Source organism: Fundulus heteroclitus, chromosome 7 (assembly GCF_011125445.2).
Source record: "Fundulus heteroclitus isolate FHET01 chromosome 7, MU-UCD_Fhet_4.1, whole genome shotgun sequence".
NCBI classification, from domain to species: Eukaryota; Metazoa; Chordata; class Actinopteri; order Cyprinodontiformes; family Fundulidae; genus Fundulus; species Fundulus heteroclitus.
Genome location: NC_046367.1, coordinates 16853495 through 16866558, shown reverse-complemented (window position 1 = coordinate 16866558; position 13064 = coordinate 16853495). Strand labels below are relative to the sequence as shown.

The following is a 13064-nucleotide window of genomic DNA, read 5'->3' as shown; positions in this document are numbered from 1 at the left end:
TTTTTTGATATGCGGGATGTTCATCAATTTACAGTATTATAAGGACTGATACATGCACTTTGAATGCACTCCCAAAATGAGGAACTAATAGCCATGGAGAAGGAATGAAGAAGACAGATTAAGGATGGAAAAACAACATCTACAGAAAGCAGATGGAACACCAGCTCCTGTAGAACAACATCAGAGGGGTTTGCAAGAGCTTGAAAAAGTTTCGGGTCACAAACCAAACGCCCAGGCTTGTTGATCTGAACAAATTTATCAGCAGGTTCAATTAGCGACTCTCTCCATCCCCCAACCCAGTTTCCCCTTCTGCAGCCCACCTCATCTTAAATGACTTCTTGCTCTTCTTTTAAGAACTTCCCAGCTTCCAGTCTCCATCCACCTCCTTTGCTTCGAAAGACTCCATCCCTCAGTCCCTCTACCCCAACGCCATACTGTCCCTTTCAACACCTCAGGTGAGGAACGAGCTGCGAAACATCAAGGTGCGATTCCCTCTAGGTCTGAATGATTTTAGCTCCAGGTTCTTGGGGTGTGATATAGATCAACTGCATTATATGTGGCATCATGGGATACATGTGGAGCATCAGCCTGCAGCTGTGGAAGACTTCCTGTGTTGTGGTACCAGTGCCAAAGACGACACATCTAAAGGACCTAAGCAGCTACAGGCCGGTTGCACTAATCCCCCCCATCTGATGACTCTTGGTTCATCCTCAACCATCTATGCCCCCTGGTGAGGTCTTCATTGGATCCTCTGCAGTTTGCCTACTAGCCTGGCATCGGTCGGATGATCCCATAATCTACCCATGAACCGAACTTTGACCAACCCAGAGAAGCCTAGAAACAAAGTGAGGATCATTTGCTTTGATTTCTCCAGTGCTTTTACTATCATCCATCTGGGACTTCTGAGGGACAAGCTGGAGCTGTCAGGATTGGAGCAACTCTGGCCCCAGTGGGTAATGGATTATCTCACTTGCCACCCACCATATGTGAGGACACAGCCTGTATCTCTCTGGAGATTGGAGATTGCCATGCAACCATGAAGTCTATTGAACATAAATCTGTCCACAGTCACTTGGCTGCTGCTGGATTTTTAAAGTCTGATTGATCCGGTCCCAGTTCCCTTATATGTCATGGTTTGTAAAGCGAGGACCCAAATACAGACCTTAACAACTTAGAAAATGGAATTTGTCACCTGGGGATCGTGCTTCTTTTCCTCCAGCGAAAGCCTCGTAGAATTTATATTTTATAAACAAATGACCTAATATTCTTTTGGTTCGCCGGTCTCTCTAGTCTTGTCGTTGTTGTCCTACTCTTCCGCTTGCGTTGATATTTTTGAGTGACACTCCTGCCAGCACATCTGAGCAGCCAGGAGTGAGACTTTGATTGAGATGGATCATTAATTAAATTGATTGGATGAAGGATGAAACAAAAAAAGCGCAGAGAGCCATGCCATGACAAGAATCTTTAAGTAACAAATTAGAGATCAGTATGAAGTCTCATGGAAGCCAAAAGGTTACATGTATACATAAACAATCATCTGGAACCCCCCAGTATAGAAACATTAAAATGTGGAGGCTTTCACTAAATAACCTCAAATAAACCCAAAATGGAATGGGAATGCTAGAAAATAAAACGTCAGACACATTTTATGAGAGAACAGATGTGATCATTACTTCTTATTTTGTAATTAATGTTTACTTTGCATTCCCCCCTCTCAAAGAGCCCCTGCTACTGTATGGTACTTTTTTCTTCTGTTATGCAATTTTCCCCTCACTTGCAGCTGATAAAACTGAATCTTCCCACTGTGGGGAAAAAAAAGGATGATTTTACTTACTTTTATTTATTTGTATTTACCTAAAAAACACTGCCTTTAATTTGGATTGAGAATGTTGAATGTTAGAAGCACTGCATTCATTCCCTAAATGCTGCAGGAAAGCACAAATCTCAAACACTTATTCATCTAGTAAAAAAGGAAATTATCCAGCGAGACGATTCCATTGAGATGGCAATAATTTAAGAAGAAAAAACTCAGACAGTTCATATCTTCAGTAAATTATTAGCAGGCACTCTGTGTGAAGATAAAATAAGTCACAAAGCTCAATTTGTCAAAACCATGAAAGCATGAAAATGAGCAGCACATATACAACACAATTAGTATCTGTAGCTTTATACAGCATTATAAGACATACAACTTCAGCAATTTTTTTAAAAGCAATAATTTAATGTGCCTATTTAGATTAACAGTTGATGTATTTTTAAAACCACACAGTATTATAATGGAGATAAACAGAGGAATTTGCTAGTGACTGAATTAGAGCATTTCTCAGCTCAGCAAACACACCATTGCTCAGCCCTGTCAGGTTATACCAGCCACAAAAATTATTACTTTGGGAGACGACTTAAAGTAAGCTAATTTATGTTTCAGAGAACTGTTTTAAAATGAAGTCTGAGAAAATTCAACAAATGTAAGAAGTTATTGAAAAATAAACTATTTTTTTCACCTTGATGTTTCGACTGTTCATTTTGATTTTAGCAAATCGAAAAAAGAAAAAAAAAGCCAGGAAAGCTGACAGGAATACAGCAAAATTACTGTTTTTAATTTTGAGCATTTATCTTCTGTCTATCATAGAACATACTGGATTTGGAGATGAGTACATCTTTTATGGTAAAGCTCATTACGAGGGCAGGGGTCTAGATTTACCCAAACTACCAAAAGAGACTAGTGTTTACATAATAGCAATGCAAAGACTTTAGACTTAAATTTATTAGGTCCCCGAAGGGCAATTCATTTGCACCAATTAATAATAGTAGCATCCATCACATAATCAGTCAAACAATATAGACAATTGACAAGACAGAATGATAAGAAGCGACTTATAAAAGTTAAAGGAGATCAATCTAAAACACACCTTTGCAGAAGATAAAAGACTGGAACTAAGACTTGAAGTAAAGATTAACGATAAAAGCTGAGGTTAAAATCAAAGATAAAACGAGCAATTAGCTAGCGACCTTAAATCAGGACCTGAGAATCTACAGTTTGCTTAAAAAGCCAGCGACTATAGGGACAAAGGAGTTTTTCAGTCTGATGGTTCGATACCTTGCTAGGACGTATCTCCTACCTGAAGGTTGGGGCGTAAACTCTTTGTACAGGGGGTGCATGGGGTCTGCCAACACTTTTGTGGCTTTGGTCACTGATCTGAAATTGAATAGGTCCATAATGTCATTCAGTTGTGCTCCAATGATTTTCTGCATTCTTTAGCGATGCTCCGCAAGCGGTTACAGTTTTTCAAATTCAGCAAACCAAACCAAAGGGCACTAGTCATATTCTTAAATTTTTTTTAACTCTGTTGTACAGCAACTGTTGTCTCACAGACAGTGTGGTACCATTGTTGGTCCTAATGTAAATAATTAATAACCGCTCAAGAACTGGAAGGCTAAAAAGAAACATTTTGGATTAATTGTAGTGATTAAAGAGAAAACAGCTGAAATCTGTATCAGCAGGTATTCGCTGTGTCACCTTTACACAAACTAGAGATTTGAAATTAGCCAGAAATATCTGGTAGCTGTAAAATCTCATCACATTTTTTACATAAAGGGTAAAAATATAAATACAACCGTGGTAGTATTGGGTTAGACGTTACTTTCAAAGATGGCTCATGGTAATGGAGGTGTTCCAATGGAAGAAAATGATGCAAAATGCACATCAAAATAGATTTTAGAATAAATAAGGACAGCTAAAATGAAGCTTCTGAAATGGCCCTGACTCCAACCCTGTTGAAGATGTATAGACTGTCCTGAAAAGCTGAGTATGTACCAGAAGACTAACAGATCTAAACAAATTTTACCATTTCTGAGAAGAAGAGGGGTGAAATATCCAAGAAGAATTATGTCAGACAGTTTTGGATTGCTACAAAAATATGAGCCAGAAAGCACTTATGTTAAGAACCATTGTTACAAATTAATAAAAGCCCCAAATTCTTATGAAATTATCAGTATCCTGCAGTTCTGACTCAAACTGCATGATACTGTTGCTTTTTGACAGGAGCCCAGCAGAACTCCTTATCTTAACTACAACATGTCTGTCTGACAGCTACTGGTGCTTTTTGAGATGCCAGGATTACTGGTCTCTGAGTCCACTAGGATTAGATTTCTTTCTTAATTTTACAATTCATGGACAAAGACCCGTGTTCTACGTTCACAAATCTTTATTATGTCCGTCTTGTTTATGTGAGCGTCCTTAAACAGCCAATATGAGCATCTATGTGACTCATTTGTATTTAAAACAGTGTCATTTGATAGACATTTGGTTGATTTTATGAACAACACCCGAAGCAGTTTATTCATTTAGATGCTGGCAGAGAAAGAAGAAAAGCATGATCTGTTCATAGCAAAAATAAAATAAATAATGCGTTCCTTCACCTCTGTAAGCCGTGTCTGAAAAGAAGAATCTCATGTTTAAGGTCAGGCAGTCGTAACCCATCTCTTTTAATTAACAGACTTTTCCTTTTATCTTCTCACAGGGAACGGTATTTGCAGTTGCGGCAGCTGTGAGTGCTGGGAAGGGTGGACAGGGAACGCCTGTGAGATCTGGGTGGGAGACGAGTACTGAGCAGGAAATCCCCCTGGAGTTAAAAACTAGCGCTTCCCAACGTCCCAACACGCCAGGAGGAGCACCATCAGTGAGCACCGGACAGCACAGCGAGAAGAAATTGAACAAAGATGTAAATCTGCCTACCACTAATATAATATACTAATATTGCTCATTATTTTATTGTACTGGTTACAAAATATGCTTGTTAAAACTATATATTGTTGTTTTAAAAAAAAAAAAAGCCAACATATTAAAATTGTCAGCACTGCTTTTCATGTGTTATACCTTGGGAGGGGTTTGCTTATTTCAGCTGGTAACATGCAGTTGCCGAAGTATTTATACTTTTTCATATTTTGTCAAAACATTACACCTCAATAATAATAAGTAATTTACTGAAATTGTATGTGATAGGACAATGCAATTTAATGAATAAGCGTGTAGTGGAAGGTAAATAATACAGGATATTGAATTGTTTGGGAATCTGAAAAATACTGCTGCGCTATCACTACAGCTGCAAGTCTATTTTGGATATTCTCTACAGAGCTAGAAAGCTCTTTTCCCCACATTTAAGCTCCCGCAATTGCCGTAGGTTGCTCCCAACCACAGGAACTTAATGGAGTCGCATTAGATCCACTGACCTTAGGTTTAGGCTTCTCATACACCAATGTTAGGGTTAGCCCTCAGAGGAGAGATGAACCGCAGGTATTAAATGCACCGACCTTAAGTTTAGGTTCGCTTACCTTTCTCTCAGTCGCCGCACGCTATACAAAGAAGATACAATTAATTGACTGTAAAAATGGCGGCCTCTCCTCTATTTACCTGTTTGGAGACTTCTGGATGCATTTGGTTCCACTTTAGTAAAAGTGGCTGCCCGTTACTTCACAAAAACCCAAAGAAAAACATTTAGGTTTGGAGTTGTAATGTCACAAAATGTGAGAAAAAACATATAAATAAATATTAAACGAGTAAATATTATAAACTTTGTCAAGGCTCTTTAAAATAGCTACAAATACAAATGCTGGAGAGACAATGATATGCGTCACAATTAATTCCGCTTTCCAAATTTGACAGAAAAAAAAATTCTTGAAAACTTGGTGATTACTCTTTGATTTGTTTTTATTTCTTTTTCATAGTAAAACATTGAATGTGTCGCATGACACAACATTTTGCATGGAAAACAATGCGAAGACCTTAATCATACATGGTTACAAATTTTGATATAACATGACATAACTCCAATGAGCATACTTGCAATGGAATAGAATATATATATTTTGAAAGCAAATCATTCTAATAGGGTCTGTTCCTCTCCATCCCAAGAAATCAACCCAAAACAAGCTGCCCGTTATGTAATTTCACACTATCCTCGCAGTGGGAAGGTTAAAGTGAAGGAAACAAAGAAGAGGGCATAAATATTTCAGTTGTGGCATGCTGGATGGTTCATGTCACTTCAAAACATGGTGGAAGGGGATGGGAGCTACTTTGAGAAAAAGAGCTCGGTCAGCACTTGAAGAGACGACCAATAAGAGGTCACCAAGAAAAGGTTTTATTTCTACTTTGGCCTTTTTTCATGCTTAAACTAGCAAACCCTTTCTGTTTTTCTTTGTCCTCTCGAAAATGACAAGTGCAATAATATACTGCACACTATATTGCATTAGGTATTAAGTTACTGACATTACAGTACGCATTTCTATAAATATTTTATTCAGCATGTTGTATACGTGTATACAACAAACACAAACTGTATAGTGTAGACAAACTCATTGCATATATTATGTAAAATTTGCGGCACATACCAACAGTTCTTGATAGACATAGCCTACTACATGCAGTTCATCAATGCCATCCTCTCCCCATGCAACAGATGGAACAGTGTACAAAACAGAAGGTCACAAAGTAAGCAAAAGCTACAGTTGCAACTAGATTTACTCAACCCCATGAAGATTTTAGTTTTTTTTTTTTTCAGAGGATCCAACTCCTTTATGCATCTTGCCGTGTCTGAGTCGTCTGAGCTTCCACAACCTAATGTGGAGCTGAAACATCATTAAGCCCATTTAACATAATTAAGAACTCCGTAATGATCTCCCATTCGCAGCGATGCATGTATGAACCCAATCCGTGAAAGGATGCAAGGTGAGTTACAATCATAGGAGAGACAAAGGAAATGAAGCTGCGAGAGGGGATTATTCCAGCACACCCGAGGGACCTTGGGTATGAGAAGATTTTGAAAAATATTTATTCCGAGAGACACCATTGGGAGCATTATAAAGAGGTTTAAAGCATAGGGAATGGCTCCAACCTTTCCTTTCTGTGGTAGAAAGTCCCACATCCCAACAGAGAACTTGGGACAACAAAGACAGCTACAGGGTGGCCCGTTTAAGGCTGGTACAAAAACATTTGTTGAGCTGATCAAACAAGGAGTTCAAGGCTGGGCTGGAAGATGCTCCCCACGCTTGACCAAAAGTCATTTAGAATATGCTGGGAAGGATTTTGGATATGATGACTGACAAACCCAAAACGGAACCTGTCTGGACATATGAACCGGCAGTATGTCTGACATGCAAAAGGACAGGCTAATGACTTCTGCTGTCAACGCAACTCATACATGACTCAATAAATATTCTTCTTTAATTGTAATATCTTCCATCCACGTCCGTTTGATCTCTTTTGGCGGGGGTTGAATATTTCTGATTGCGACTGTAAATAAAATTTTCTAGAATATTTATTTGAAAAAAAAAAAAAACTTGAATACATGGATAACAAAGCAAAACCATTTGGGATCTGGCAGCAACAACAACACATAATCTGTATACCAGAGTGATGAGTAACAAACAAAAAAAAAACAGAGATTCAAACAGTGATGCACAATTACACACCAGTCCTTTACAAAAATAATTTCAGCCTTGAAAGAACCAGTGATCTGACCTGTATGGCCAGAGCGCGTAACCAGCCCAGCATGTAGAGTTTGTAGAAGTAGACGCTGACGGGCTGTAATGGGGGCAAAACATCAGCCCTACCTACAGCTTCAGCAGTTTGCAGCTCCTGTGTGTGTAGGTGTGTGTAGGTGTGTGTCAGCACACCGGTTTGTTATCACATTAACTGCTTTTTCACTAATGCGTAAGTTTGTCTGAGTGATTTTTGATGTGCTATAATCATCACAAACTCAATATGTATAACCCCCCCTCCCAACCCCCCCCCCAAAAAAAAAGAAAAGTATGTTCACTATAACATTTTTTGCAATGTGGCTGCAGATTTAGAAGCATTCTGCAGAAACCCATTGACTTTATATTCAAAATCTTGTATTTTTTTAATTTTATTTTTTTTTACAAATATGATTAAAGCAAGACTTGAGAAATCCATGAAACAAACCCACTGACAGTTGTGATGAAAATGCTAAACAAAATGCAGTGGATTACCTTCATGAGTGTGCTAAAGCCTGCAACATGCCCAGCCAAGCCCTGCTCAGTGCTCCCCGGGCTTGTACCCAGGAGTGAAGAACAATGCCCGTACCTTCTTCCTGGTAGAAAACACATGCACGTGTTTGATTAGGGGTATGCGCACTTCCCTCCCAAAAAAACTGACATCAGCCAAGACCGCTAAGGGTCAGAGGGAAAGTTGATTTCTTCAACAAATGCCGTCACAGTGAAAGATTTGATGGATCAAATCTGAGAATGAGTCAGATTTATTTATTTATATATATATATATATATATATATATATATATATATATATATATATATATATATATATATATATATATATATATATATATGTTTATTTTTTGTTTCATATTGATTAAGAATAAGCTCTTCTTGGGATGGAAAAAAAACAGACTTTGGTTGTTTCAGAGTGAACACATCTGAGTGTTGGTGGTTCAATGGATAATGCTACGCGTCCTTTCCATGGATCCATCGGGTGAGTGAGGCACCTTTGGCCCAGTGGGGACTGGGATCTCATTTTTGCATGCCGGGAATAAAGGTCCAAACAGGCACGTGATAGGCCAAGATGATCAGTACTGGACTCTGCATGCTGAGCTAGGAGACAAATCCTTTTATAATAATATTAATAATAATAATAATATATCATTTAGTTGCTTAAAAAGTTATGAGTTTCAAAAGTCGTTTTCCCTAAGTTTTATACAGAGACACAGATACACTAGAAGCCATCTGTAGTATAACTGCTGCAAAGTGGGAACAATAGTGACCTTATCCATGCTTTAGATTGCTGAACCAAATAGGGATGCAGCACACATATAAATAGGGCCTATTGGTTTTCAGCCATGTTGTTTTCTTTGCTTTAAGTAGATGCTGCCACAAGATGGCTGCCATTTGCTGCAGTTATAGAGCATCTGGGTCGAAGCCAAAAAAAGCCTTGCTTCAATGTCCAAAGAAGTCGGTGAGTGAGGAACAGAGGCCTACAAGGCCTAGAGATATTTCCTAGAGCCCACGCTCTGAAATAAGATTAAAGAAAAATAGACTTCAGGATCCCCCCCCCCTCCCCTTTTTTTCTTCATTCACCGGAGAAGGCGGACTGAACCGCTGGTGGGACACAGATAGTGATATGTATACACCATTCCTTACAGCGCTCTCCTACCCACCCACCCACACGCACATCTGTTTAGAAATATTTGTGTGTGTGTGTGTGTGTGTGTGTGTGTGTATGTGCGCGCAGGGAGCTCCTCGCATTGATTGCAGCGGCGGTAATTAGCACTTCATCAACTATGATTACGGGAGCCGTCTGCCAGCCTCCAGTGTGTTTTTATGAGCCGCGGAGAAGCTGCTCAAACTTTCTTCGACTGCTCTTAGGTGTACGCGTGTTGTAGACGGAAAACAAAAAAGTTTATTCGCACTCGTTAAAGTGTGTACTGGTTGGTTTTTTTGTTAGTTGTCTTTCTTAGAAAAAAAAAAAAAACATACAACTCCTCTTTTGCAAAAAATCTTTTTTCTAGTTTCGTTGTGACAAAAAGTAAAAGTATGTGACCAGCATTAGAAAGAGAAGGAGAGGGGGGGGGGACGTACTCGTAAAAAATATAGGACAACAGTCCAGTTATTTACTCTGTCTATACAGTCTCTATCCCAGAACATAGCTGGTGAACTGTGATATAGAAAATAGATCTGAAGGTACGCAGACTCTGCTGCGACAGGGCATTATAGAGAGGGGGGAGGGAGGTGGGGGGGGTTATTCCAACAAAAGCCAGCATCATGCGTCAGTGTGAACCACGTGTCATTCAGTTCAATTCTCGCAATTTCAAAGGGATCTAAAGGCATTACAGGATCAGAAGTTCTCTTCCCTCCTGTGCTGGATAGACTGAGCAATCCCAGAATCAGTCTGCGCTTTCACAGCCAGAGAAAGGGAGTCGGAGTCGGAGGAGGAGCGAGAGAGAAAAAAAAAAAAAGAAGGTAGTCTCAGCTGGATGTCATCCACAGGAAAAAAAAAAAAAAAGAGGGTTTGGAGTCTAGCTGGAGAAAAGAAAAAGACCTCCCTCCGTTACATTCCTCCTCTCCCACGCATGCACTCACACCGGGCACCGGGTCAGGTGTGGCTATGTGGCCGGTTTGTCGGGCTTGCTGACAGGTTTGCCTCCGTTCATCACCACTGGCTCGCTTGTGCTTTTACTGGGAGGCACGGCCACCTTGGGTACCGTCTCTCCGACGTCGTGCAGCGATGGCTCTCTGTACATGGCGACTGGCGGAGCGGACATGAAGGGAGAGAACAGGGAGAAAACGACAGCTGTTAGCGATGACCTTTCCCCTGCCTTTTTGACATGAGCTCCATCCCTGAGCAATGCAATGTTTGTATTTTGACTTTACGTTACATGAAAAAAAAATACTTTTTAAAAGCCTGCACTTAAAAGCGTGGTTACCTGACTGTTAAAAGTAGAGAGAGGGAACAAAAGGTCAGGTTATTTTACTTTTTTCTGACTCATTTGTTCCTTGATCGGGGCTAATTCGAAATCCAAGCACATCATTTTGACAAAAAAAAAAAAAAGAAAGAAAGAAAAAAAAAGGCCCTCATCTCTCATTTTGCAGCTTGCACACTACAGCTGTATCACTGCGTTGACAAGACACTTCACTTTGATTCCATGTTTCAAATGATGGGCGGCAATCAGGGCCGGTGGCTGATGAGAGTGATGGTGGCATCTGCAGGACTATCAACATTTCATGCTGCACTTACACAGCTGCCTCTGCCTCCTATAGTGCTTTACTGCAGCAGCAGTGCAGTAAATCAGCCCACAAATATAAATACACGGTATGTCAAATGCTGTCGTTTTGTTGTCGTGGATGTACCAGTGCTAAGTATTGTATAAATTCTTATTTTGTAGGACAGCTGTCTTGGTGTATCACAAGGATCATAAATGTTGTCATACTCAGCATTTTCAGTTTTCTATGTTTAGTATCAACGCAGAGTATTGAAATGTACCGTGCTGCACAGTCCATTGCAAAATAACAAACCTTGCAGCAATGGTGCCCTCTAAAGAAATCTATTTTGCCAATAGAAGGTTGCAAAGATTAAGACAACTAGGGAAGATTTAAGCACGTTATCATAAATAAGTGTAATGGTCACATTCAAGCTAAATTCAATGTACTTTTTTTTTAATCAATCTAGAAGGTTCTCCAAGAATTAGGCAAGTAAAACCCCATGGATACATCGGGACTTGTAAAGGTAGTCCTGCAATCATGAAACGTTTTACAGTCAAGCGTTATCGTTAGTGAATTTATGTGATAGACCAAAACAAAGGAGTACATTAGCATGAGACAAAAGAAAATAATTCATTATTTTAAAGCTGTTTCTTTTACAAATGCATGTAAAAAAAAACTGTGAAAAGTGTGTTGTGCTCTTCTATCCTGTCAACATGTGTCTGTCAATATTTAGTGGAATTGTTTTTTTACTACAAATACTTAAATTTTATTTATATAGCGCCAATTGATCAAACATGTCATCTCATCTAGAAGCAGAAGCTTTAGCCAACTCTTCTTTGCGAATAGCTAACGCACCATTTTGAAAAAACAGTTTTGATACCCAAATTCAAACCGGCAACATATTCTTCAGATTTTTAATAGCAAAGAGTTTTGAATATTTTCCCTTCGCTCCACGCATAGGTCCCACTACATCGTATTGGTTTATACAATCCTAAAGAAAAGTTGCAGTTGTGAGATGATAAAGTGTGAACTAAATTTACGCAGCACAAACGCATCCTCGATGTACTACATTCAAAGCAACGTACCTTCTAATGGCTTGGGCAGGAAGTGAGCAGCTGGTTTTGTTTTTTTCACTCGGTTCCCCTTCATGGCTTGGCCCTCTTTGTTGAGCCCCAGGAACCATGCTCTCCCCGACTCCTGTTGTCTGTACAGCATGGATGAGTAGATCACGTAGTAGTTCTCGAACACTGACTCTTTGAACTTGCACTCAGCTGTAAAGAGTTCCTGCAGAGACAGGCATAAAGCAGCACATCATTCAAAGATTCAGAAATCGGAGCTATGCCAAAACAACTCGTTCTCAGGTTTTCAGCAGAGGACAGAATCATAAATTAGCGTGCGTGGGGGTCGCCGTGACATCCGGCGCCTGTATGTGACGCTGACGTTGTGCGGAAACGGCCTTGCCACATGAAACGAGGTTGGTGTGCACTGCCTGACTTTAAAAGGGTGAGCACTGCAAAGTGTCCCTTGTTATAATCATCTTCAGTGAAATGTTACTCTCATCTTCTCCTTGGCCTTAACCTTGACATCAGATGTAAGAGCAATCATCTCGCCAATTAGCACATGCTCCCGGCAGAAAGTGCGTATTGTTAGGCTCTGACATCGATGAAACAAGCGCTGAGAAAAAACAGCCCACCCAGATGTCAAGCCGGTCCTTCGTTGCTGTTTCATCTTTTTCGGTTCTTTATAAAAAAAAAAACAACAACAAAAAAAAAAAAAAAAGAAATGCCCAAAGCTGATCATCAACTGTGAACTGCTTAATAATGAATACTGAACTTTGTTCGAATCATGACAGAAATAACCTAGTGATTATTCCATCCTTCACACCTCGGCTGGGCAGTGACAAATGATCACTGAGGCACCACATCTCTCTCTGCTGTTACCAATTCATCTTCGACAGAACACACACACACACACACACACACACACACATTGAAAAAAGCATTTTGCCGCTGTCCACGCTGCCAGGCTAAAAATAAAGCCTTTCATTTGGGGTAAATTAATCAAAGACCGCTCATCACAATGGAGAGGTCCAGCACATCTATGGGGACTATTTCACACCGTGCTACACCAAAAGAACCGCTGAGATATTGCGTAAAATATATCTTATGCACTGTGTGCCGCTGTAGTTCTAACAGTAAAAGTTTAAAGTTATGTTTCTTAGTGAAAGGATGCTCTAAATTAATTAATAAATAGCAAACTGTGGAATATTTACAAGCGCCCAGTCCTTGTCGCGTGGTTTCTGTGTTACTTAATGACTTCTGGTTGATTCATGA

General features: G+C 39.8%; 2 protein-coding genes across 3 annotated transcripts in view; one reads left to right on the top strand and one right to left on the bottom strand.

Moving 5' to 3' along the window:
- itgbl1 (integrin, beta-like 1) overlaps positions 1–4861 on the top strand; it is a 74891-nt gene extending 70030 nt beyond the window's left edge. Inside the window, exon 11 of the mRNA XM_036139059.1 lies at positions 4521–4861. Within this exon, the coding sequence (XP_035994952.1) occupies positions 4521–4609 (89 nt within the window). The 3' untranslated portion in view covers positions 4610–4861. The remainder of the gene's footprint in view (positions 1–4520) is intronic.
- A 3491-nt stretch (positions 4862–8352) lies between these two features.
- fgf14 (fibroblast growth factor 14) overlaps positions 8353–13064 on the bottom strand; it is a 147097-nt gene continuing 142385 nt past the window's right edge. For both annotated transcript variants that reach the window (XM_012864218.3, XM_012864219.3), the window contains exons 4-5: positions 11817–12015; positions 8353–10276 (exon numbers count right to left, since the gene is read on the bottom strand). In XM_012864218.3, the coding sequence (XP_012719672.1) occupies positions 10134–10276; positions 11817–12015 (342 nt within the window). In that variant the 3' untranslated portion in view covers positions 8353–10133. The remainder of the gene's footprint in view (positions 10277–11816; positions 12016–13064) is intronic.